At 41.6% G+C, this 27,042-nt stretch overlaps 2 protein-coding genes across 5 annotated transcripts; one reads left to right on the top strand and one right to left on the bottom strand.

The window, feature by feature from the left end:
• Positions 1 to 378: 378 nt before the first annotated feature.
• LOC117993385 (uncharacterized) lies at positions 379 to 21,689 on the top strand. Of its 4 annotated transcripts, none has more exons than XM_069506866.1 (18): positions 379 to 475; positions 982 to 1,222; positions 1,790 to 1,937; positions 2,252 to 2,421; positions 3,094 to 3,233; positions 4,469 to 4,625; positions 5,401 to 5,565; positions 6,107 to 6,261; positions 7,076 to 7,182; positions 8,047 to 8,137; positions 9,048 to 9,113; positions 10,126 to 10,208; positions 11,055 to 11,111; positions 12,112 to 12,187; positions 17,346 to 17,475; positions 19,756 to 19,965; positions 20,613 to 20,736; positions 21,094 to 21,689. In XM_069506866.1, exons 1-18 carry the CDS (start codon positions 458 to 460, stop codon positions 21,203 to 21,205), a joined length of 2,250 nt encoding a protein of 749 aa, XP_069362967.1. In that variant the 5' UTR covers positions 379 to 457; the 3' UTR covers positions 21,206 to 21,689. The 4 variants fall into 4 exon arrangements, with proteins under 4 accessions (XP_069362967.1, XP_069362968.1, XP_069362969.1 ...); XM_069506867.1 differs by having other exon boundaries at positions 5,404 to 5,565; positions 21,094 to 21,688; XM_069506868.1 differs by having other exon boundaries at positions 7,076 to 7,149; positions 21,094 to 21,688.
• Positions 21,690 to 22,372: 683 nt separating this feature from the next.
• Positions 22,373 to 26,039, bottom strand: LOC117993715 (sperm flagellar protein 1-like). Its single transcript, XM_034981525.2, has 5 exons — positions 25,808 to 26,039; positions 24,973 to 25,182; positions 24,050 to 24,154; positions 23,437 to 23,582; positions 22,373 to 22,882 (listed from the first exon to the last, which is right to left on the bottom strand). Exons 1-5 carry the CDS (start codon positions 25,923 to 25,925, stop codon positions 22,373 to 22,375), a joined length of 1,089 nt encoding a protein of 362 aa, XP_034837416.1. The 5' UTR covers positions 25,926 to 26,039.
• Between the last annotated feature and the right edge of the window lie 1,003 nt (positions 26,040 to 27,042).

The raw sequence follows: 27,042 nt of genomic DNA, 5'->3' as shown, positions 1-27,042 counted from the left end.
GATAGGTAACGTACGTGTTGATTACTACGTGGTGACAATAAAATAATACTAGATGATATTCGCGACTTTGTCCGCGGGGATTTAGGTTCTAGAAACATCCCGTGCCAATATGAATAAAACTAGTTTGTGTCGCTGCTAGATGCCACGCATATATTATTATGTATCACATAGTATACACAAGCTAATTTTGATTAAGGGAGCTTTTGGGGGTCTTCCTGATATTTTGATCAGGGAAAATGATTAATTAAAACACGTGACGCCGATATTGAGGCTACTTTAATAATGATGTAACGCGCAGGTCGCCACAGTGTCTAGATGCTGATCTCGCACATTCCACATATTCGTTGAACACTATAGGTAGTACGTCTTATGTGTGAACCATAACTAGCTACAAACGAAGCGTACGAATTTGTCTTCACTTTTTTACCCGACTACGGCAAAGCTCAAAGGAAGGGTTATGATTTTAGCAGTCTTGGTATGTATGTAGGTAATAGGTATGCATGTTTGTCTGTTTGTATCTATGTGTATTCCACAGTAGCTAAACTTTTGGGCCGATTTTGATCTTCAGGTGACATAGGCTACATTTTATACGAACAAAATCGATCTTACGGATGTTACTTACATCCAAAAAAGTGGGGTAGTTAATTTTTTTGCTATTGTATCGAGTGGGATGTCAAATGAAAGAGAAAAATACTGAGTTTATAAATATAAACACAGTTAGTAGGTATATTATTAAAATATTATACCAAGCGACAGAAACCCGTTTTCAACTTTATCTTGTTAAAATACAATAATTTTGAGCTTTGGAGTTATGAGCTTTATCAGTTGATGATGAATTTTTGCAAGAATCGTCACTGGTTCGGAATGCCATTCGAGAAGATAAAATATAATGCAGAGCTTTTTCGTAATCGACCAAGATTTTCCAAAATGGTGGCACACAATGTTGCCATATCTAAAAGTTAATCTCTATTTTTTTTCAAGATGTTGCACCCAGGTTCTCGACTTTCAAGCCGCGCAGTGACCATTTCCAACAGTGCAGAAGTGTTCGAAGTCATCACAGAGCAACAGTGTTCCCCCACTTCATCCTCGATTATCATTAATGCTACTCCCATTAACGTTACTGATACTGCTGATACTAACATCAACATTAATGATACTGATACTAAGCCCGATGAAGAAGTAAAAGAAACTGCAGCTCCAGTTATTATATGCCCTTGTAAAGGTAAATCGTACACCTATCTACAGCCCCCCCCCCCCCCCCTCCCCCACTTCGTCTGATAATCTTGATACTGACACTGGTTTTAAGCCAGATGAAGAAGAAAAAGGCAATGCCTACCTTATACAAATAATCATCAAAAACGGGCCAGTCGTAGTTCAAACAAAGACATTCTGTTACCCTAAGCACAATTTTACCACAGTAACATAAAGAGATACACAGCTAATAGTTCGACGCTTTGATATACTGGTAAATGATGACTAGGCCCTGACTGTTCAGCCCCCCGATTGTGGAAAAACGTATTCATCGTTAGCGTAATCGTCAAAAAATTCTGCTCTTTGATGGGTATATTCGCTGTTTAAAATTTTTTCACAGCCAATCAAAGGGCAGAATTTGTTGACGATTACGATAACCATGAATACGTTTCTCTTACACAATTGGGGGGTAGGCCAGTTCAGGTCGCTCCTTCGTCTCACACTTACCGCACGATTGCTCTGTCAAGACGGTTTCGTCGAATTTCATGTTCTATGGTACATTGTAAAACCGTGCCTAAACGCAATATTCTTTTTACAGCTATAAAAGATGCAGAAGTAGAGAAAAAGAACGCGGAAGAAATAGAGAGGCTGTTGCAAGAGAAGGAAACGGAAATGGAGGGCAAGTTCCAAGACCGAATGGCCCATGAGATACAGTTCTTGAAGGACAGATTCGAATTTATATTGCAGTAAATTTTATCTACTTTCTTTTGCTCTTAACTATCCTTAACCCAACTGGGGTCCTTTTTCAAAGGGCCTTTCTTATGCCGAGAGGCACGAATAAGACTGCACGGGCTGCGGCCTGCGACCCGCAAGGCACGCAGCTGTGATGCAACGGATTCAGGTGAGGGGATATGATCTCCGATGAACTTGCTTCTCATTCTGACACGAGACGACGCGATGGTTTGATGATGATCAACTCATTAGGAGTACAGGATACATCTTAAGTTCTTAGTACCTACCTGTAGAAGTTTGCCAAACCAATAGGATACATTTTTTATAGAAATGAACAAATCCGCGCCTCCCACATGCTGCGAGAGGCACGTAGAGAAAGAGAGGAGAAGATATCGGCGTTGAAGACACAATTAGAGTGCAAGAATATGGCGGGGCTGATGTACGTGCTGTGCGCCGAGAGACGCAAGAAGAGAATGGAAATATTACGTTTAACTGAAGGTGAGAGTAAGACAGGAGATCAACGACAAATTTCTTAAATGCCAGAAGATTATATCCGTCGTTCCTTCATTCAGCTTCTCGTCGACCTTCGTTTCGCTACGAATGACGCCGGCTGACTTTACTCCCCAGAACTCTTCTAGGCTCCACTCGGCCTCGTAGGCTGCTTCATTCAGGATCTTCTTCGCAAGCTTCTGTTGTGACATCACATTCCAGTATTTCATAGAATCTCGCATACTAAGCGCGCGTTTCGACGTTTGATAAAAAGTTACCACCTTAACAGTTACACCACCAGCCGCGACCGTGACCACTGGCCAGGGTGGACCACGAGTGGCGGGACAAGATGAAGAAGATTATATAGAGCACGGGTCTCCTCTCAGAGTGAGAAGGGTTTTGGCCATAGTCTACCACGCTGGCCATGTGCGTATTGGTAGACTTCACACACCTTTGAGACAATTATGGAGAACTCTTAGGCGTGCAGCTTTCCTCACGATGTTTTCCATCACCGTTAAAGCAAGTGATATTTAATTACCTAAAACGCACATAACTCCGAAAAGATAGCCTAGTGAAGAAGATTAGTAGGACCTATGTCCAGCAGTGGACGTCTATCGGTTAGTGATGATTATGACATACAAATAGATCACAGACAGATAATGAAAAGTGGCAATTTTACAGAATACACAAACTATATCAAAACGCTGCAGCAGATCCTGACAGAAAGCCAGACCCTGATCCTAGACCTCTCGCGAGGGTACAAGACCGCAGCCAGGGTGGACCACGAGTGGCGGGATAAGGTGAAGAAGATTATCAGGCATGTAGGTGTTGTTCTTCTTCTCTTTTTACCCGACTTTCATTAGCCGAGGTTATATAGTACGCGACAGGTTGAGATGGCAACCGGGGTATGTGGCGGGGGGACAGCCCGCACACCCGCACGTCACCCGCGCTTGCCCGCATCGGGTTAGCACGGGTGTGCGAAGCATTCCCTCCCCGATTGCCATCTCGACCTCTTGCGTACTAAGTATATCTATAAAGTACAAAACCGGCCAAGTGCGAGTCAAGCTCGCGCAATGAGGGTTCCGTACTACAGTCGTATTTTTTCGACATTTTGCACGATAATTCAAATACTATGATGCATAAAAATTAATAAAAATCTGTTTTAGAATATACAGGTGAAGACCTTTCATATCATATGATACCCCACTTGGTATAGTCACTCACTTCGAAAGTTGAAAATACTAATTATTAGTTCATGACCACAATTAATTTTTTTCCTGTGATCTAACCCTAAATTCATGGTTTTCAGATTTTTCTCCAAATGTCAGCTATAAGATCTACCAACCTGCCAAATTTCATGATTCTAGGTCAACGGGAAGTACCCTGTAGGTTTCTTGACAGACAGACAGACAACAAAGTGATCCTATAAGGGTTCCGTTTTTCCTTTTGAGGTACGGAACCTTAATAATATTTGGCAGGTAGTGGTATTGTTTGTTTGTCGATTTATCGGTTGAAATGAAATTTTGTAGATACGTTCTAGAAACGAATGTCTAGGTATGTCTGTGGTTTCCCAGATTTCCGTGGATGGATTTAAGAATTTAATAGGTATAGGTACAGATAAATAAAACTGGTAATTTCTACGGAAAACCCTAGTCTCACTCCTTTAGTAGGTATGCGACCGGTCGAAATGGCAATCGGGGAGGGAACGCTCCGCACACCCGCACAGCCCCCGCACTAACCCGATGCGGGCGAGCACGGGTGACTTGCGGGTGTGCGGGGCGTCCCCTTATACCCCCATTGCCATCTCGACCTGTCGCGGACTAAGTATACTTATTCGTTTCTAAAACGTGTACCTAGGTCTACAAAATTACATCGAATTTGATTGGTTGATAGCCAAGCAATAAGTCCGTAGACGTTAGCTTCGAGCCCTAGGGCTCACCCCCAGGCGGAGCTTCGCGCTCGCCACCCTTCCCGGTGACGCTGTAGCGGCCAGTAGGGCCTACGCAGCATAGTCCGAAACAACACACAAAAAAAGACGTTTTTTTTTGTGGGATAGTTCCAAAATTTCGTGAACAACTTCACTGGTTGCCCACCCGAAGCGAACCAGTACCTGTTGCATGTACCCGAGCTGCTGAAAATCGAGGCTCCAGTCGCTGATAACCCGTGCGAAGACCCGTGTGAAGCTGAAGAGGAACTATCTACAGAAAATGCTGGTAATTGTTAGCGCACTTATAATAATTAAATTATCTCTGACAGAGGTCACGTGATGTGTTGCATCACCATCTCGAATCGATTGGTATAAAAGCAAGTGTTTGATGATTCTTAAGGCAGTCTGTGTTCAACCTCAGACTCATTCGACTATTAAATGCTTTTGTGTTTAGGTCGCATTTCTGATTGAGTGGTTACAATAGCAATTGTGCCCTAATCAAGTTAATATTGCAGTAAGGTTATTATGAAAGGCAAAACTCTCGATAAACCGCTGTGTGTCGTGGTTAATATTTAACTTCACTTCTGGTATGTTTATATAATTATTTAAGAACTTAAAATTCAAAACTTAAACCCGACTCCTCTTTATATCATCATCATCAACCGATAGACGTCCACTGCTGGACATAGGTCTCTTGTAGGGACTTCCACACGCCACAGTCTTGCGCCGCCTGAATCCAGCGGCTCCGTGCGACTCGTCTGGTGTCGTCCGTCCACCTAGTGGGGGGGTCTTCCAACACTGCGTCTTCCGGTGTGAGGTCGCCATTCTAGCACCTTGGGACCCCAACGTCTATCGGTTTTATGAACTATGTGCCCTGCCCATTGCCACTTCAGCTTCGCAACCCGTTGAGCTATGTCGGTTACTCTAGTTCTCCTACGGATCTCCTCATTTCTGATTTGACCACGTAGAGAAACTCCAAGCATAGCTCTCTCCATCGCCCGCTGAGTGACTCTGAGATTTCTTATGAGGCCTTCTGTATATATCCCGAAGATATCTTTTAGCAGAAAGGGAGGAAGCTGACAGAACATGGTGGAGCACTCTAGAAGGCGAGGACCGCCCGTTCGTGATGTTTGGTGACATGGCCGACTTCAAGCCGCCGCAGAGGCGACAGGTGCTTAAAGCTGTTAAAGCCCAAAAAACCGCGCCCAGGAAGTGGAAGGAGTATGGTAAGACCTTAGATTAGATCTATGATTAGACCTTAGATCTATAGGTAAGACATTAGAACTTTACATTATTGTACACTAGATCAGCAGTGGCGTGCAGGTCATAGAGGCATAAATGCACTGCTTACCCCAGTTGTAATAGCTCAATGCATATTTTTCATTATGACCTGCCAGTAAACAGGTTCCTACCTAACTAATGCATACCCTGGCTTCAAACCCTGTGCACGCCACTAACTAGATGATGCCCGCGACTTCGTCCGCGTGAATAAGGATTTTTTAAATCCCATGGGAACTTGTCTGGAATCTGGGATTCGCGACAGGCTTGTGACAGTCGTAAATTGCTGTCAAGCGTCCAGCTAGAAAGAGACAGCAATAGCCACAAAGCAAAATAAGAAGATCAAGAAGAGAGACCGCAAATGAACTATCGCATTACTATTACCGTCGCGTTGCTGTCGCTACTGCAACGTTTTACGTAGTCACCCCGCGGAACGTAATCTAACCTTACTTTTCCTTCTTTCTCTTCTAAAAATTCATCTTATTACAGTCTTCCACGACATGTTCTTGAAGGCGGACTGTCCAAACACCAACGTAATGAAAGAGGAGTACTTTAGGCGCGTGCCACCTGCACCGCGACCCTCGCCTGTAGAGAGATTGGAGGGGACCGCACAAACAGATAAACAGATAACAGATTTTAAAGAGGTAAGTTTTTTTAAAAGAATGTTAGCCATGAGGCCCTTGATTAACATTCCTCTTTCCGCTCCAATTAAGCGTGTAGCTTGTGCTAGGAGTAGGTACGACAATAGTGCAACGGGTGGGGTTTGAACCGGCGACCTTTTTGTTTTCAGTCCTCACCTTTAACCGTTGAGCTATTGAGGCTTATTTTGTATCAAACATGAACATCTAAGTGTTCTATCGCTTTTATAATGGGGCGGGCTCTGAGGAGCTGTTTGACCTCATTCCACCCTCCTTCCAACCGCACCGCACACCACCATATGCAATTTCACCCTCACCACCTAAGGGTGCCTGGTGCACTTCAACCGTCCGTTGTGCCAGATCCATTTTCCAGGTGCGTGCCCGGAATCGAACCCCCGATCTCTGATTAGGAAACAGACGTCCTAACCTTATGGGCAATGGCAAATAAAGATATTATTTATTTATTTATTTATTTACTAGCTTATGCTCGCGACTTCGTCCGCGTGGACTACACAAATTTCAAACCCCTATTTCACCTCCTTAGGGGTTGAATTATCAAAAATCCTTTCTTAGCGGATGTCTACGTCATAATAGCTATCTGCATGCCAAATTTCAGCCGGATCCGTCCAGTAGTTTGAGCTGTGCGTTGATAGATCAGTCAGTCATTCAGTCAGTCAGTCAGTCAGTCAGTCACCTTTCCCTTTTATATATTTAGATTTATAGGATATCACATGCTTCAATAGGCATGCTATGTAATATTTTAGAAATTCGCTCCTATCCCTTGCAATGTAAATTGAACCTTATTACATTATACTTACAGTCTGAAACGAGTCGACGCATCAGAACAACCTCCGTGGACATCAGAGGGCACATGGGCTCTATCTTAAAAATAATGTCAGTTCTATTTTATTTTTTAATAAACTTCAGGTTTGTTGTATTATATATTTTTTTTATTCAGATACAAGTTAGCCCTTGACTGCAATCTCACCTGGTGGTAGGTGATGATGCAGTCTAAGATGGTAGCGGGCTAACCTGAAGATGGAAGCTAACTAATAACTAGAAACGCGCCTTCTAGAAAAAATAAAAACCGGCCAAGTGCGAGTCCGGCTCGCGCAATGAGGGTTCCGTACTACAGTCGTATTTTTCGACATTTTGCACGATAATTCAAAAACTATGATGCATAAAAATAAATAAAAATCTGTTTTAGAATGTACAGGTGAAGACCTTTCATATGATACCCCACTTGATATAGTCACTCACTTCGAAAGTTGAAAATACTAATTATTAATTCTTGACCACAATTTAATTTTTTTTGTGTGATCTAACCCTAAATTCACGGTTTTCAGATTTTTCCCCAAATGTCAGCTATAAGATCTACCTACCTGCCAAATTTCATGATTCTAGGTCAACGGGAAGTACCGTGTAGGTTTCTTGACAGACAGTCAGACAGACAGACAGACAGACAGACAACAAAGTGATCCTATAAGGGTTCCGTTTTTCCTTTTGAGGTACGGAACCCTAAAAACTTATAAATTCTATGAAATACATACTGGAATGTGATGTCACATCATAATGACGTACTTTTTAGATTAATCGATAACTTAAAATGGTTATTACACTTAAAACGAACAAAGGACGTGGATTTTACGTATTTTGGAAGACCCTCTATTTAATCATCACTGAGGAATAATTTATTTTTGATGCAGTCAAATATCCAATTGTGCAAAGATTTTGATTTCAATTTCAATTCAATTCAATTTACAGTCAATTTCAATTCGATTCAATTTACAGTACATCGAACGTTGCGCCATCGCCCCAGAGTCATAAGTCCACACTTCTGGGAGCAAGAGATTCTATGGAAATCGCATCCTCGACTCGTCTGGTATACATCATCATCATCATCAACCAATAGACGTCCACTGCTGGACATAGGTCTCTTGTAGGGACTTCCACACGCCACGGTCTTGCGCTGCCTGCATCCAGCGGCTCCCTGCGACTCGTCTGATGTCGTCCGTCCACCTAGTGGGGCGTCTTCCAACGCTGCGTCTTCCGGTGCGAGGTCGCCATTCCAGCACCTTGGGACCCCAACGTCTATCGGTTGTACGAACTATGTGCCCTGCCCATTGCCACTTCAGCTTCGCAACCCGTTGAGCTATGTCGGTTACTCTAGTTCTCCTACGGATCTCCTCATTTCTGATTTGATCACGTAGAGAAACACTAAGCATAGATCTCTTCATCGCCCGCTGAGTGACTCTGAGCTTTCTTATGAGGCTGATTAGTATACAATACAATACAAACACTTTTTACTAGCTGATGCCCGCGACTTCGTACGCGTGGATTTAGGTTTTTTTTAAATCCCGTGGAAACTCTTTGATTTCCCGGGATAAAGAGTAGCCTATGTCACTCTCCAGGTCTTTAACTGTACCCATTCAAAAAATCAACCGTTGCTCCGTTGCGACGTGATTGAAGGACAAACCAACAAACCAACAAACAAACACACTTTCACATTTATAATAATATGGGTACTGATTCAATTAAACTTTTTCAAGTACGCGACACGTCGAGATAGCAATCGAAGAGAGAACGCCCCGCACACAAGCATAGCCCCCGCACTAAGCTAGTGCGGGCGAGCGCGAGTGACATGCGGGTATGCGCGGCGTCCCCCCGCCTCATACCCCGATTGTCATCTCGACCTGTCGCGTACCTACTATAGTCAGTTAATTTACACCATGTTCAAAAATTTAACCCGAGGTGAAACAAAAATATTGAATTATATTTGTTTTTTTTTTCAGCGTGAAAAACAAAAGCACAAGCAATCTGATCACGGAAAAGTCGTACTTAATATTGGAAATAAAATTGTAAGTTCTAAATTTCTAATAACTACCAACAAAATTGCCTAATTTTCAGGGTTCCGTACCCAAAGGGTGCCATCAAGGGACCCTATTATGCAATACATACGTCAGAATACAATATAATAGTAGGTACCTACAGTACGCCGCCAAAGTGATGAACATTGTCTTTAGAAGAAGATAGCAGATTTGTAGAGCACTGTCTCGGTCGTTGAGGCCGACAAAAGGTCATATAGGTATGAGTGACAGAGACAACGCTCTACAAAGATAAAATGTCATTCTAAAGCCCGATGTTCATCACTTTCGGCCACGTACTGTACTGCTATTAGTCCTTCCGTCCCTCCGTCAGCGACCTGTACTTCGTGTACTGTAATAGGAAGAAAGTTGGAATTTTCTCAGAATGCGTATATCTCGATTCGTCGATACCCTAAAGCCTAAAGACGAGTCTTTAATGAGTGTGTCCGACCTGTGTTGACGTATGGCGCTGAGACGTGGACACTGACATTTGGCCTTGTCCACAAATTCAGTCGCTCAGCGTGCTATGGAGCGAGCTATGTTGGGTGTCTCTCTGAGGGACAAAATCCGGAACGAGGAAATCCGTCAGAGAACCAAAGTGACTGACATAGCTCAACGAATTAGCCAGCTGAAGTGGCAGTGGGCAGGCCACGTCTGCCGCAGAACCGATGGCCGATGGGGCAGATGTGTTCTGGAGTGGAGACCGCGTATCGGCAAGCGCAGTGTGAGATGTCCTCCAACCCGCTGGACTGACGAACTTAAGAAGGTACCGGGAAGTGGGTGGATGAGGAAGGCAGAGGTCAGAGGATCGTGTGTGGTGGCACGCTCTTGGGAAGGCATATGTCCAGCATTGGACGCAAACAGGCTGATTTATTGATAGACTGATTGCCAAAAAGGTTTTTCCTTGTACGATGGTACGGAACCCTTCGTGTGCGAGTCTGACTCGCACTTGACTTGACCGATTTTTCACAATTAAACCGATGAAGAAAATTTGCCCTTTGAACAGGATTCGATATTCAGCGAAATGTGCGAAGATATGGAGAACGAACAAGAGGAAGAAGAAGAGGAGGAACCTGAGATCGGGCCCAGGTATTTTTTATCTAAATATATAAAAGGAAAAGGTGACTCTGATTGACCGACTGACTGACTGATCTATCAACGCACAGCTCAAACTACTGGACGGATCGGGCTGAAATTTGGCATGCAGATAGCTATTATGACGTAGGCATCCGCTAAGAAAGGATTTTTGAAAATTCAACCCCAAAGGGGGTGAAATAGGGGTTTGAAATTTGTGTAGTCCACGCGGACGAAGTCGCGAGCATAAGGTTCGGTTACATAATATCTGCTCCTACCGATCGATTATAGGAGGCGACCTATAGAATGACCCTACATACGACATGTTTAGGAGGCAATCTAGGATCCTCCCCACTTTTGAGGGTTCCGTACCTTAAAAGGAAAAACGGAACCCTTATAGGATCACTTTGTTGTGTCTGTCGATCTGGTACTTCCCGTTGACCTAGAATCATGTTTGGCAGGTAGGTAGATCTTCTAACTGACATTCGAGGAAAAATCTGTAAACCGTGAATTTGAGGTTACATCACACAAAAAAATTAAATTGTGGTCATGAACTAATAATTTAGTACCTATTTTCAATTTTCTAAGTAAGATAACTATATCAAGTGGTATGAAAGGTCTTAACCTGTGCATTCTAAAACAGATTTTTATTTATTTTTATATATCATAGTTTTTGAATTATCCTGCAAAATGTCGAAAAAATACGACTGTAGTACGGAACCCTCATTGCGCGAGCCTGACTCGCACATGGCCGGTTTTTTTTGCCCTAAATCGGTCCTGCCGTAGTGTAGTAAGTAGAATGCTTCATTGTAGACGATTGTGATAATTATGATGATTGATGATTGACGAAACTCTTAACAGTATCACCAGGTTGAAAGATGAAAAGCACACAGGAAATATTTCAGTATCTGCTCTTGGGTAAGTACATATTTTTATCTTGTTTTCTAATAAATTAATAGGCTTCCAAAAAGGATGAGGTACCTAACCAAGTCGACGAGTATTTTTCTCACCTAGGTATGTACACCGATTTTTCAGAGATTTCTAGACCGATTTATAACAGTACCCGTAGTAGAAGATTTTACGTCTCACCAAACGAAACCAAATTCGAGAGTCGAAATACTTCCGCGTTACAGTAAAATGGACCTAAACAGCTTTGAATTGAAGTCAAATATTCAATGCCACTGATTTTAATTTCGCAATGTTTCCGCTTGGAGCGCTGGCTGTAGAAGTGTAGACAAACTTGAGCTTTAAAACAAGGCATTTAAGATCCAGTTTACTGTAACGCGGAAGTATTTCGACTTTCGAATTTGGTTTGGTTTGGTGAGACGTAAAATCTTGTACTACGGGTACTGAGGACAAGTTTACAAGATGAAATTTTCTGGAGCAAACTTCTAAATTACGGAGAATCAGGAACTGTTCATGATAAATTGGTATTGTATACCAAACCATGACTTTCATGATTGAATTCAAAGACCCAACTCCTCAATTCTGGTGTAAGAAAATACATTGGTTCTACAGGTATGGTCAGTGACAGATCGAGATGTATGAATAGGATGGACGCCGCCCCGCACGTGCGGGGCGTTCCCTCCCCAATTGCCATCTCGACCTGTCGCATACTATAACTATGATGAAGACTTTAATTACTTTGTTGTGGCTTTGTTGGAAGTCGGTTTTTTGAAAAGATTATTTTTGACGCGCGACGCGAAAGCCAGTGAACTAAACGAAACTAGGCACACGACACGTTGAAATGGCAATCGGGGAGGGAACGCCCCGCACAGCCGGGGCACAGTGACATGCGGGTATGCGGAGCGTCCCCCCCGCCTCATACCCCGATTGCCATGTCGACCTGTTGCGAACTACACACTTGTTTCGCGTTGTTCGTGGCTAAGTGCAAAGCGGACTTGGCATGTGCTTGCAGGAGCATACACAACGACAGCTTGCAAGTCATCCCCCGACATGCCCCGGACTTGGACCACAAGATACATTACGAGAAGGTAACAACCACACAAGGTACAAGTTGTGATAGCCTAGTGGTTCGCCTCCTACTCAGAGGTCGGGGGTTCGATCCCGAGCTCGCACCTCTAACTTTTCGGAGATTTCTCTACTTTTCGGAGTCGGACTAACGAATTTGAAAACATCGTGAAAAGACCTGCACGCCTAAGAAGTCAAAGTCAATTATTTTATTCACAAGTGGATGTTTGGATGTTTTTTACTCAATCACGCAAAAACGGCTGAACGGATTTGGATGAAATTTGGAACGGAGATAGATTATACCCTGGATTAACACATAGGCTACTTTTTATCCCGGTGTAATAAAACGAGGCTGGTTGACCAACAACTGAATTTATTTTGAGAATACCCTCATGTTCTATAATATAATTACACTACATCTTTCTTTTTCTATACTGAAAAACAATTGATGTTTGTGACATGCATTACAATTCTAATACATTAAATTTCTATTCATCTCCTCATATTACAAAATCCATACCATATAACACATTCCATTAATAATCCGATATAAAATAACAATGCACAATACAAAATAACATTACTAGTAGGTACACCCACTTAAAATAATTATCATTGCTAAAATTCATCAATAGATAAAATAAAATAAAAATTATGTACAAGTTACACTACCAATCTACAGAACAACAGTACTATTCTGAATTATTTTTATTATTTAAACGGCAAGCCCTTCTCGTGCGACGAGGCAAGGCACAATCCTGCAGCAAAACAGCGTCTTTCGACGTCATTTTGGCTGATCCCGTACCCATGAGATTAGTATCTGCAACCGTACCGGACTCACCTGTACTCGCACTAGTTTCAGTTGAACGTGTCTCGCAATCATTGTGCCTTCCCTCGGACGTCTGTTCGCCCTTTCTATTTACCAGATGTCGCCTATTGCGCCTATATATACGCCTGGTTTGGTCTTCTACAAAATAAGACCTAGGTTCCGCAGTCTGCTGAACCACTTTCGCAAGCTTGCGTTCCTTGCCGTCTACTATCACAACCTTATCATTCGTGTGAAGCGGTGGAAGGGGTTTCGCAGACCTATCATAATTTAGTTTTTGTTTTTGTTGATGCTTCAATATAGCACTATAATTTCTTTTACGATCGACTGTTTCATCCAAGAGTTTGTGATATGTAGGCAACCGCGTGTTTAGTCTCCTACCCATAAGAATTTGCGCGGGCGAATCGATATTTTCTCGTGGCGTAGTTCTCAAATTTAACAGCCCTATGTAATAATCTTCGCCCGAGTCGCAACATTTCTTTAGTAAGTTTTTAACAGTACGGACACTCCGTTCACTTTTACCATTACTCTGTGCATATAAGGGAGAAGATGTGACGTGTTTGATATCCCATGCACTAAGGAAGGCCCGAAATTCACTAGATACATACGCAGAAAAATTGGCAGTCACTAATTCGTTTGGTATTCCATGTCTTGCGAATTGTTCTTTCATAGCCTTTATTATAGACTTACTATTTATAAGATTTAATTCTGTAACTTCAACAAAGTTAGAGAAATAATCTACTAAAATGAGATAATACTTCTTCCTATACTCGAATATATCCGAGCCCACTTTGAGCCAGGGTACATCAGGAATAGAGTGCGGCAACATCGGCTCCCGGCCCGGCGCCGGCGCATACCGCTCGCACGTCGCGCACTCGCGCACCGCGCGCTCGATGTCGCGCGACATGCCTACCCAGAACATCACTTGTCGCGCGCGCCGCTTGCACCGGTCAATACCGAGATGCCCCTCGTGAATTCTCTGTAACATATCTCCTCGTAAGGCTCTTGGGATATACAACAAATAATCCTTTAATATTAAACCATCCACATATTGAAAACTTTCACGATAAGACCAAAAAACTCTAAGATTAACTTTTACGTCGTATTTATTTCTAGGCCATCCTTCTACTATATACTTCAGTATTTCTTGGCATTCTTCATCTTTTTCTATATGTTCTTTTATCAGCCTTAGCTTTTGATTGCTGAACTGTAAATTATTAATCATAAAACAAGTCTGAGCCTCCAAACTTTCATTAAATTTTTCATACATATAATCTGATAACGGCGCACGAGATAACGTGTCCGCTATATACATATACTTTCCCGGAGTATAAGTGACCTTAAAATCATATCTTTGAATCCTTAACAACATGCGCTGTAGCCTCGCGGGAACCGCGGAAAGCGATTTTGTAAAAATAGCTTCGAGCGGTTTATGATCACTCTGTACCGTGATGTCACATCTCCCAAATATATACTGGTGAAAACGTTCACACGCAAAGACGATGGCTAACATCTCTTTTTCTATTTGTGCGTACCGTCGCTGCGTGTCGGTGAGCGTGAGCGAGGCGAACTCGACCGGGCGGCCCCCCTGCAGCAGCACCGCGCCCAGCGCCTCCGAGCTCGCGTCCACCGACAGCACCACGGGCAGCTCGCTGGAATACAACGCTAGCACCGGAGCCGTTGCGATTTTATTTTTTAATAAATTCACTGCTTCCGAGTGCACCGAATCCCAGACCCATTCAGAATTTTTCTTTAATAGATACCTAAGGACTGCTACCGACTGTGAATAATTGGGAACAAACTTCGATAAGTAATTAATCATACCTAGAAACCGCTCCAACGATTTTCTATCCCTAGGCTCAGGCATTTCTAAGATAGCTTTCACTTTATTTACGTCCGGTCTCATACCGCGTTCATCGAAAATATGCCCCAAGTACGTTATTTCTTTAACTCCGAATTTACACTTATCCTTATTAAATCTCATGTCTATTTCCCGTGCCCTCTCTAGTAATCGTTTTAGACGTAAATCATGCTCTTCGCGAGTTCTACCCCAAACTACTATATCATCGATAAAGGAATCGACCCCTTCCAGGTCCTCCAGATGTTGTCGCACCCTCGAATGAAATAATTCTGGCGCACAGCTTATTCCATACGGTAACCGCAAGAACTGGTATCTGCCGAAAGGTGTGCTGAAGGTACACAGGTCGGCGCTGGCATCGTCCAGCTGCAGCATCCAAAACCCACAGCGAGCGTCGAGCACGCTAAAGAAACTCGCCCCGCGAAGTCGCGACGCGAGATCGGTCACCGTCGGCAGAGTGAAATGCGCACGCTTAATAGCGCGATTTAACGGTCGCGGGTCTAAGCACACACGTATATCTCCGTTCTTTTTCGCTGTTATCACAATAGCATTAACCCATTCAGTCGGACGGTGCACTTTACGAATCACGTCCAGTTCCTCCATACGCTGCAACTCACTAAACAGTTTATCTTTAAGCCCTAGTGGAACCTTGCGAGCTGGACATATGCTCGGTTGCACCGTTTTATCTATGGTTAATCTGTGTACTCCCGGTAATTTTCCCAGGCCCTTAAATAGATCCCTATAATCATTATCAATATCCAATGCGTCTACCCGCTGTATCAAGCCTAACTTCACACAAGCACTCAGACCTAAAATATTTTGACATTTCATATTACACACTACAAATTTTAGGTTATATTCTACTTGTTTATACTTAAATAATACATAACACTGTCCTATTATCGGCACAATATTACCCGTGTAAGAATGCACACGGCCACGGTAGGGACATAAATTTTTAAAATTAAGGCCTAATTCCTCATACTCGAATTTTGACAAAATATTTATCATCGATCCTGTATCTAATTTGAATTCTAATTGCTTACCACTAAAGTCCAAAAACGTAGTCCATTCCTTCGGCTTACCATCGCTAATCACATTCACATAAATTAACTCATCATTAGATCCGTCCGATTCACTACTCTCACTTATTTTGTGAACCCGCTTTCCCACTGATCTACACTTCCGGGAAAAATGCCCCCGGGATTTACACGTAAAACAAATAGCTTGAATAGCTGGGCACCGCAGCTCATCACAAAAATCACGGCCGCACCGATAGCAACCGCGGCCCTCCCGGCGCGGGCGCACGCCCCGGCGCTCCTCGTCGCGCGCCCCACTGGCGGCGGCGGCGCCGCGCCAGGACCCGCGCGCGCTCCTCGACGCCGACCAGTCGCCTCGATCACTGCCTCGTCCAGCCTCGCGACCGCTCCGACCAGCCACTCCATCCACCCGTATGCTCGAACTTGCCTCCTGTATTTGACGACTTTCGTGCCTGGACGCCTCATCAGCCTCGCAAATTTGCACCGCCTTCGCCAGATTTAAATCGTCCGTTCTCAACAGTCGATCTCGCACGACATTGTTAGATATGCCACATACGATCCGATCTTTTATTAAATCATCCGTGAGATGCTCGAATTTGCAATCTTGGCTGAGTAATCTGAGCGCGGTTACATATTTACCTATAGTCTCACCGTCGCTTTGATTTCTTGTAAAAAACTTAAATCTTAACATCGTCACGTTAGCCTTCTTGGTTCCAAAAAAGTTATCAAATTTACTTTTTAAACATTTCAGGTCGTCTGCACTTTCACCTTTATTGTACGTGAATGTAGAATAAATTTCATAACCGTCTGGCCCGATGAGGTTTACCAGCAAGCTGGCCTGTACATCCTGAGTTTCTTTTATTATCCCGGATGCCTTGAGGAATATTTCGAACTGCTTCCACCATTTTGACCACGCCTCAGCCCGCGCGGCTGGACTTCCTTCTATATTTAGCTCCGGTGGCGGTCGTGCGTGCTCCATTCTTACTTATTTTCAATAATCACTTTACTAATATCACTTTTATTGCTTATTATTTAATTATCACATTACTATTACTCTTTAATTTATCATTTTTCACTCTCGCCGCTGCCACCATCGAAAATAATAACCTAATTCCAGGCGGACGAAGTCGCGGGCATCAGCAAGATAGGTAATAAATTTCACTTTTTGGTGGTCTGTTATTGGATTTGTAGAAGAGTTCTCCATAATGTTCTCCAAGGTGTGTGATTTGTGTAGTCTGCCACTTCGCACTGGGCCAGCGTGGCAGACTAATCTAAACCCTTCTTAATGAGAGAGGAGACCCGTGCTCAGTAGTGAGTCCTTGGCTAGTTTCCGTTGAGATGATTGTCTTACAGCCGCACTCAGAGTAGCTTAATAAATAATAAATAAATAATCGTTACTTAGAAGCGACTCTGAGTGCGGCCGTTAGCTCAGGACTTCTTAGTGCCAAATGTTTCAGATATGCCCAATGGAGATATGCCAGAAGAGGCAGATGGATGACTTCATGCGCAGCTTACCGCCATACATGCACGCCAGGCCTTTCATGCATTTCGAGCAAACGTACGAAGATTATGAGGCTTGCACCCCAGGTATAGACAAAGTCAAAGTCAAATGATTTATTCAAAATAGGTAATAAATAACTCTTTTTGATAATTGATCTTGGTGATAATTATTCTATCTCTCCTTTGTCGGAGAACAGGAGGATGGCTGATAATTATTATTTATCTTTAGCCGACATAAGAAGGTAGTAATTAATAAGTAGGTACTTTAATCCATGTTCTTTACAAATAGTTCTCAGTAACGTATCGCACATGGAAACCATCAACGTAACACAACCAGATCACCCTAACCTAACCCTACCTATGGTCGCCTCCAACCACCCCTCACAGCGACCCCTCACCTCACTCTAAACTAGCTAACCTAAGCTAAACACTACATCGTGTGATTAGGGCGCAATTGCTATTGCAACCTCTCAATCAAATCACGACCTACTCCGTTATCTAATCATCTCAAGATAATCAATCACAACTTCATGAACGCTCTTAAAAGGATCATTGCATCGACTCTCTTACGATCTAAACCAGATCTTATAATTGATTTCTCATTACTAATTCAGAATATCGCAATAGCTCTACCTTCTCCACTCTGTGCACATCTGCATACAGAACACCATAGCATCGTGCGCCACACGCGCCACGACTACTATCCACCCAAATAAGCGATCACAACAGAAACCAGGTAGAATGTAAGCTATTCGATCTCATGGGCAACTCATTGTCTAATCCATTTCAACATTACACGAGAGTCATCAATGATTCTTTACCAACCGGGTTATACGATTCTAAAGCGGGTACCTACTATCAAAGTTAACTTCAAGTTACTATCGCACTAAACTATCACTTCAAACTAATCATTATCTCAACTGCCGGTATATCTCCAATTACACTCTAAATCACTAGCGTCTGCAGAAATAACCTTAACGGATGTCCTTATAATAATCTATCCACTGAGCCAAACGTTAACTCACGAACTACTCTAATATTCACCAATAATTAGTATTCCATATTCGTCAAACAACTACGCGAACATTATTAATAGTGCTTTGCAGACAAAGTCACCGGATGGCACTAGATGTTACGATTTAACACAATGTACATTAGCATCGAACAATTACTGTTCTAACTATATCACAATCACCGAATTAAATATCACGATTAAGAAACTACCTACCTATCTCAAAGAATAATAATTAGCTAAGCTATAATCTGATAGTTAATTAATTTAATGCGAGAGAAAATTGTGAACCACAACAAATGCGTGCGTGTCAAAGTCCAACTCTGACAACTAAAATAAAGATGGCTACCTTCCGTAGAGTAAAGCTCATACGTTTCTTTTCACGGTGTCTACAGACAGTAAGAACTCTTTCAATATCGACCCTCCAATATATATATACTCTTATTATATATACTCTCCTTTATGTAGAACTAGCTTATACTCGCGACTTCGTCCGCGTGGACTACACAAATTTCGAACCCCTATTTCACTCCCTTAGGGGTTGAATTTTCGAAAATCCCTTCTTAGCGAATGCCTACGTCATAATACGAGTAGCTATCTGCATGCCAAATTTCAGCCCGATCCGTACAGTAGTTTAAGCTGTGCGTTGATAGATCAGTCAGTCACCTTTTCCTTTTATACACGGTAAAATTTTAGTGGTTGTCTTCCCGCGGCAGAACGATTTGCCCTCAGTAGTACTATCGAAATTTTGAGTTAAACTTAAAAAATAAAAATGTTTTTGTTTTAAAATAATTAAAAAAAAATCGACAACTCGAAAGTGTGAGAAACAATAGTAACGCCCTAGAAGTAACGTGAATAGCAGGTAGGTACATCCACTCGAACCGCGCTGCCAATAAGGTGAAAAAGTTTAGAGCAAAATAAGCTCTCGCGCATAGTGATACGACATAAACTAGCCTGCACGCACGCGGTATCACTATTGGTTCGAGGTCTCATTCGATTTTTGTTTTACTCGATTGTAAATTTGACATTTTTGACTATAATATTTTTTTATATTTATAAATCGATTGTAATACCATGACATAATCATTTCGCTTCGGGAAAATAACCATCAAAATTTCAGCGTGTACTATATTCAGATTCCGCAATCTATTTTGGACTTACATTTAGACCAAGTTTAAAAAATCCATTAAAGTATGCTCCTGAAAAAGCATATTACAAAATTGATGATTATCTAAATGATAAAACATCGTGGATTTGACCTGCAGCTCGTTCCAGCAACGCACAAGACTGCAAATACTTTTGTTATATTATGACCATTGCGATCGTCACATCAATATAAAATTGTATCTGTACAGAACAACTAGAAATCCTGAAACAAAGGATAGAAGAGAAAAAGAAGAAGGAGCGTGTGGTGATCGATGTAGAAAATGACCCTCTGGTGTCATGGGCCCCCAGTGCGGAAGGTATAGGAGTACAGACCTCCTATAATGACATCTATCTACCACCTTGCACCTGTGGAGTTGTGGGCTCAGAAACTTCTGAAACGAATCAAAAGGTCTATAATAGTAAGTTATCATTAACTATATTCTTTATTGATTAAAAGCCTCTTTTTAGGGTTCCGAACCTTAAAAGGAAAAACGGAACCCTTATAGGATCACTTTGTTGTCTGTCTGTCTGTCAAGTAACCTACAGGGTACTTCCCGTTGACTCAAAATCATGAAATTTGGCAGGTAGGTAGGTCTTATAGCATACATAAGCCGTAGAAATATCCATACTGATATTATAAATGCTAAAGTGTGTCTGTCTGTCTGTCTATCTGTCTGTCTGCTAGCTTTTCATGGCTCAACCGTTCAACCGATTTTGACGAAATTTGGTACAGAGATAGTTTGTATCATAGGCTACATTTTATCCCGGAAAATTAAATAGTTCGGGATCCCACGGGATTTTCAAAAACCTAAATTCACGCGGACGAAGTCGCGGGCATCATCTATATAATATAATGGAAATCACTCACGATAGTTTAAACGCTTAAATTCAGTAGCGTGCAGGTCATAGAGGCATAAATGCACTGCTTACCCCAGTTGTAATAGATCAATGCATATTTTTCATTACCTGCCAGTAAACAGGTTCCTACCTAACTAATGCCTACCCTGGCTTCAAACACTGTGCACGCCACTGTAAGTAGGTATTTAAAAGTCGTATCTTCTTCCAGTTGTGGACTTAATTCCAATCAAGCGAGAGTTGGAGAGGATAAAGGCTGAGTGCTTCTTTGACGATGACATCCAATTCAATCGGTTCAAAGTTATTGGTCATGGAGATAATGAGTATGACACTGCGTAAGTAAGCAAATATTTCAACCAATCAATAAATCAATCAGCCTGTTTGCGTCCACTGCTGGACATAGGCCTTCCGAAGAGCACGCCAGCCAGTACACGATCCTCCGCCTTCCTCATCCACCCACTTCCCGCTATCTTCTTAAGGTCGTCAGTCCAGCGGGTTGGAGGTCGTCCCACACTGCGCTTGCTGATGTACGCGGTCTCCACTCCAGAACACGTCGGGTAACAGTTGCCAGCAGATGGGGCAGACGCGTCTGCCCCATCTGCTGGCAACTGTCACCCTTTCGCACCGCTCCACTACCGCAGCAGCCTACTCAGTTGTGCAATATATACTTATAGACTCATTTCTTCTTCTAGGAAGAACGATGATAAAGAAAACTTCAACAGGAACAGACTACAAGAGATCAAAACTATATTGAAACAGCATCCGAGCTTGTGTGAACTATTTCAAGGCAATATTCGTTGTTGATACCAATAAAAAAACTAACACCATCGATATAAATGACAAGATATGGTCGAGCAAACAAAATTTTTCCCGGTTTGGAACCAAATAAATCAGCGCCACCTCTTGAACGACCCGTTTGAAATCCAGACGTCACCGAGGTTGCATTGGTGCTAAAGCACCACTGAGTCGGTGCCATTTTGTTTGTTCAGTAGCCTTATCCATACGAAGTAATAATATATAAGTCAATGACTAAAACAATTTGGAAGGATCCTGATGAAGATAAAAATATCAGTGATAATTTAATAAATCAAAAGTAAACAATATTTTGGGATTCGTCAGTAGATGACGATAAATTAAATATTGAATCAAAAATCAATATATTGACACATATAAATACAGTATCAATTTTATCTGATAGTAATAAAACACTATTTTACATTCTTATAAATTTATTGTAACAAACCACAACTAAAAACTATAATAAAAATATTGAAAAACGACAACTTTTTCACTCCTAAATTAGACAAAACCTGTAAACTAGAAAAATATTTAAGTACTTTTAAAGCATTAAATAATTTATTGGGACGACAAACAATTAGCAAATACGAAATTACACAAAATTAATTGTATTTTTCGCACAGAGAATTCAACTCGTAGAGTACAAGTAAGGTTTTGCATGACACAAAATCGTAAAATGTTGGCGGGGGACAGGGGAGAATGCTTTGTTGTGATTGGTGGACTTAAAAGTCACGTAATCAAAACAATGTGCGGAATGAGGGTACCGAACGGGCGTGGGCCGATTTTTATGCTAAGCAAGTGCCTAAGCTTGGCGAGCGGGGATGTTCGGCTATTAGGCGTCTATAGGTGTTTTTCAAGTAACATTCAGGCAAAATTTTACAAGCTTTATTCAGTTTTTTTCAAAATTTTCTATCTAGCTTTCCAGCTAAAGATGCCCGTCAATTGAACCGGAGTGGACCGGTGACATCACGTCATATTTTGATAATGTGATCTTTTAATCACATCTCCACTCCGCTCCACTTCAATGGACAGGTATCCTAAAAGTGTTCTCAAGACTTGATTCTGCTATTACTAATTACATTTTCATCTTGTACTTAACTCTCCGATTTCGTAAAAATGCACCAATCATTATTACCTGGTTACAATCGTAATTGCTGTGATTGCCTGAATTTACTAATTTAGATAATTAATTTCGTATGAGTACTCTATGTCCTTTATACTATTTTGTTTATCATCCATCGCTGTTATCGTATCAGATTCATTAATATATTCGAGGCTATCATGAAAACCTTCCAGAACTCTTTGGTCAATTATTTCAACTTCTTTAAAAACATCTGACTTTATTCTTTCAACGTTATTAAGCGTTTCTTCTTGATTGTCTATGGTTGTAACTTCTGTAATATTCGTTTTTGATATTTGTTTTATTACATCTGCTATTGGTACTGGAATTTTAGATTCTTCTTTACCGATTCTTGTATTACCATCGACGGATTTAAGGGACAGAGGTCTACTTTCTACGTTAACTAGACTGATGGCTTCAGGAGTAGGTGGTTCGAAAGGTACAGAGATGCTATTCTGATTGGATTCGACTTCCTTACGTCTTGTTTGCTTTCGATCCAATTGTTTCTGCAGTTCTTCTATCCTTTCTTCTTTTAATTTGATGAGACTGTCTAAATGTTCAACCTGAAATGATATTTTATTAATATTCAACAGCTGTGGGCAGTTGAATAATTATTATAAAACTTTCTCCGTTTACTTACTTTTTATTTGATAATTTGTGTTTGAATATGCAAGATTCGTCCTACTAAGGATACAGATTTGTTGTAGCTTGTATGGAGTTTATGTAAAATTTGTATCTTTAGTAGAGCAAATCGTGGATGGACAGCTTATTAATTTCGGCCGGACGCACACATACAGGTGCGTGAATAAAGCCCAGATCACCCAAATGTTTTTGTACTTGTGCAAGACATATGGCATTTATGCTGAGTAGGGACCCTTTTTTCGGGTTGTGCCACACATGACATAGGTACTTTATTCCGGCGCTTCTTCTACTTGAGGTCTTTTGACTTTACTACTCAAGTATTAGAGGCGCCGGGATAACCTAACCTAACTGGTAATGTGTGGTACAGCTTTAAAAAATAAACGTTTTTCTTTCTTCTTCTTTCTTTCAATTAAGAAGCTGAACTTTTAATCGCTAAGTTATCACCGGTTCCTAGTAATTGGCAGACATTACGAACCTTTTGTTTAAGTATTTCGGATGAATCCTTAGCATCCTTCAGTTCTTCCTTAAGACCGAGATAATGTTCATGGCTGATCACTTTCTTTTGTATAGTTTCTAATACTCCATTGACTCTCGTCTTCACAGGTACCACTAGTACGTGTTCTGTGAAAGAAATCCTTCCTTTAATGTCCATCATATAAAAGGATTGACTGACTGATCTATCAACGCCCAGCTCAAACTACTGGACAGATCAGGCTGAAATTTGACATACAGATAGCGTTTATTATGACGTAGACATCCGCTAAGAAAGGATTTTTGAAAATTCAACCCCTAAGGGGGTGAAATAGAGGTTTGAAATTTGTGTAGTCCACGCGGACGAAGTCGCGAGCATAAGCTATTGTCCTATAAAATATCACCATCATCATTTTCAACTGATAAGACGTCCACTGCTGGGCATAGGTCTCTTCTAGGGACTTCCACAGTCCACACGCCATAGTACTGTGCCGCCTGAATCCAGCGGCTCCGTACGACTCGTTTGATGTCGTCTGTCCACCTAGTGGGAGTCATCGCTACCCTTTCTTTGTGTCAGTCAGTCAGTTTCTTCTTTTGTATATGGTTTAGTATCTTACCATCATCTCCACAGGCCTCGTAGTAACTGCCACCACTAGACATGTTTTGTTCCACTTCTTTTAATGTTTTATTCATCTCTTCATCTCGCCGGATTTTGTCTTTAACTGAAACAACAATAATGCATAAGTTTCATATTATGCTGCATTCCTGCATTCCTCTAGTGGCTTAAGATTCGGAAAAACTGAACTGAAATTGTAACTTTATATAACTATGTATCGAAGTTGACCTTAGAATGACATAATATTATGATTTATATGTAATCTACAAATGTTATATTTTGCAATTTCCTGACAGGGCTCCATGTTCTAGTATTATAATAGTAAGTATTATATTTTATGATGTAAGACATGAATGCAAATCTTTACCTAGTATAAAATAAAGTCGCTTCCCGCTGTCTGTATGTATGAACGCGTAGATCTTTTAAACTACCCAACGGATTTTAATGCGGTTTTCACCAATAGATAGAGTGATTCAAGAGGAAGGTTTATAGTTATAGTTTAATCCTCAAAAAATTAGAGATCCCTAGAGAAATTGAAATAATGTGAATTAGATCGGAAAAGAATCCTCTCATTTGAGAGTTTCCGAGGCAATGACACCTGAATGACACCACATTAGTATCTACATTGCACCCATGCGAAGCCGGGGCGGGTCGCTAGTGAAGAATAAAGAACAAAAAAACATCAAAAAAGGACGGTGAAGCCATTGTCAATATTTTTATTGCTGACTTATAATATTAAGGTCTCCACTGGTCTCTCGGTGAGGTGACGGTAAGTTATCAGCGAGATTTTACTGAGGTTTCAATTTGATATCAGGTTTGATGCAGTTACGGTGAGGTGCTGGTAGGTTTAGGTGACGTTTCAGTTAGGTTTCGATTTGGCCCTTGCTGAGGTCTTCGCTGGTCTGAAGTCCCAATAACTCTTACCCATAAGAAGCACCCGCTCAATGAGCCCAGGGGTACAGTTTGCGAGCTGTTCCATGGTGTTGCAGCACAGGTTCAGCTTGAGCTTCTTCAGCACTTTCCTGTTGAGCGTCATCCAGTTGTTCAGCTTCAGGGAGTGGCTGTTCCGTGGTGGATAGTTGTGCATCTCCACCAGCTTTGGGTAGTGGACGCTTAGGATCTCAGCTAGAAGTACTGCAATCAAAAATAATTCATCGTCATTATTATCAACTGACGGGTCTCCTGTTAGAATGAGAAGTGCTTGGCCATAGTCTACAGACCACGCTGGCTAAGTGCGGATGGTATATTGGCAGCTGAATTTGGAACACAATGGTGTATTAAAATTATTACTTTGCAAATTTCGCTCCATGTAGGCATAAATGCAGTCTATCTTGACAAACCATGAATACAAGAAAATAGTCTTTTCTGCCTCCTTATAAAGTGGCATCATCTTGATCGCCTCTATAACGGTAGTCTTAAATATATAAAAGGAAAAAGGTGACTGACTGACTGATCTATCAACGCACAGCTCAAACTACTGGACGGATCGGGCTGAAATTTGGCATGCAGATAGCTATTATGACGTAGGCATCCACTAATTTTGTAGTTTTCATTACTAACTACTAGGTACCTACCTATTATAGTGGTGATCAAAATAATGCCACTTTATAAGGAGGCATAGAAGACTGTCTTCTTGTGTGTTCATGGTTTGAAAAGATAGAGCATTTATGCCTACATGGAGCGGAATTCGCAAAGTAATAACAATTTTAATACAACAATTGACCATCAGAAAATGTACAAATGATTTGACTTTGAATACCAGCGTCAGAAAAATCCCTGTTAATCTTCTTAGTAGGTCGGGACAGCTTGAAGGTATCCACCCATGCCAGCACGTCTTCGATATCCGACAGTGGTATAGGCGATTCAAGTAGTGACATTTTGTAGTTTTTATTAATTATTTACACGTTTATTTTGTTTGATTTTATTTTACACGGTTCCGATGGCTTGACGATTATCAATTTCGCATGTTTGTCCTTGTTGAAATGACGTGACAGTTGTGATTTGTTTTGTAATATGTCATTATTAGGGTTCCGTACCGTTAACGACACGATCAAAAGGGCTCTTGCTACCAAAGGCATTCCTGCGCTCATTGAGCCGCTTGAGCCGGCAGTGTAGTCGGGATGATGGTAAGAGACCAGATGGATTGACGCTGGTTCCCTGGGAACGGGGACGGGTGCTAATGTGGGACGCAACTTGCGTTGACACATTGGCCCCGTCACCCGTGTCATATCAGGGAGACAGAATCAAGACCGGGAGCCGCAGCAGTAACAGCTAAAAACGGCAAGCGGCGCAAGTATGCCTCTCTTATCGAGAGTTACATTTTTGTTCCGTTTGCCGTGGAGACCCTGAGGCCATGGAGTCTTAGTGCAAAAAAAAAAATTACGAAACATTTCACCGCGATTAATAGCCTCATCTGCAGACAGAAGGGTTGGCTCATTTTTTGCGCAACGGATCAGACTGGCTATCCAGCGCGGAAATGCAGCCAGTATTCTTGGCACCATTCCACGCGAGCATGATTTGTATAGTAATTAGATAAGGCTTTAAGTTTTATCCGTACCGCAAAAGGTAAAAAGGAATCCTTATAGGATCACTTCGTTGTCTGTCTGTCGGTCTGTCCGTCTGTCGTGTCTGTAAAAAAACCTACAGGGTATTTCCCGTTGACCTACATGAAATTTGGCAGGTAGGTAGGAAGGTAGGTCATATGGCATACGTAAAGAGAAAATTATTAATTTAATTAAAATGTGTTCATGAACTAAGAATTAGTATTTTCAATTTTCAAAGTATGATAACTATAGCAGACGAAAGGGCTGTACATACATACCTGTACATTCTAAAACAGATTTTTATTTATTTTTAAACATAAAAGTTTTTGGTTTATCGTGTAAAAGGTCGAAAAATACGACTGTAGTGCCTACGGAACCCTCTGCGAGTAAGACTCGCACTTGGCTGGTTTTTTAATTTTTTTGTTTGTGGCCAGTATATAGCTCTCTCTAC

This window comes from Maniola hyperantus, chromosome 24 (genome assembly GCF_902806685.2).
Source record: "Maniola hyperantus chromosome 24, iAphHyp1.2, whole genome shotgun sequence".
NCBI classification, from domain to species: Eukaryota; Metazoa; Arthropoda; class Insecta; order Lepidoptera; family Nymphalidae; genus Maniola; species Maniola hyperantus.
This window is presented reverse-complemented; position numbering and strand designations above follow the sequence as displayed.

Excerpts from the sequence above, each read along its gene's own strand:
- LOC117993385 (XM_069506866.1), top strand. Across the intron at positions 12,188-17,345 it reads ACAAGATACATTACGAGAAG|ATATGCCCAATGGAGATATG; the intron begins GTAACAACCACA and ends CAAATGTTTCAG. Across the intron at positions 19,966-20,612 it reads GAATCAAAAGGTCTATAATA|TTGTGGACTTAATTCCAATC; the intron begins GTAAGTTATCAT and ends ATCTTCTTCCAG.
- LOC117993715 (XM_034981525.2), bottom strand. The coding sequence starts at position 25,925 with ATGTCACTACTTGAATCGCCTATACCACTGTCGGATATCGAAGACGTG. Across the intron at positions 25,183-25,807 it reads CAGGGATTTTTCTGACGCTG|TACTTCTAGCTGAGATCCTA; the intron begins GTATTCAAAGTC and ends TTTTGATTGCAG. Across the intron at positions 22,883-23,436 it reads CCGAAATACTTAAACAAAAG|GTTGAACATTTAGACAGTCT; the intron begins GTTCGTAATGTC and ends ATATCATTTCAG.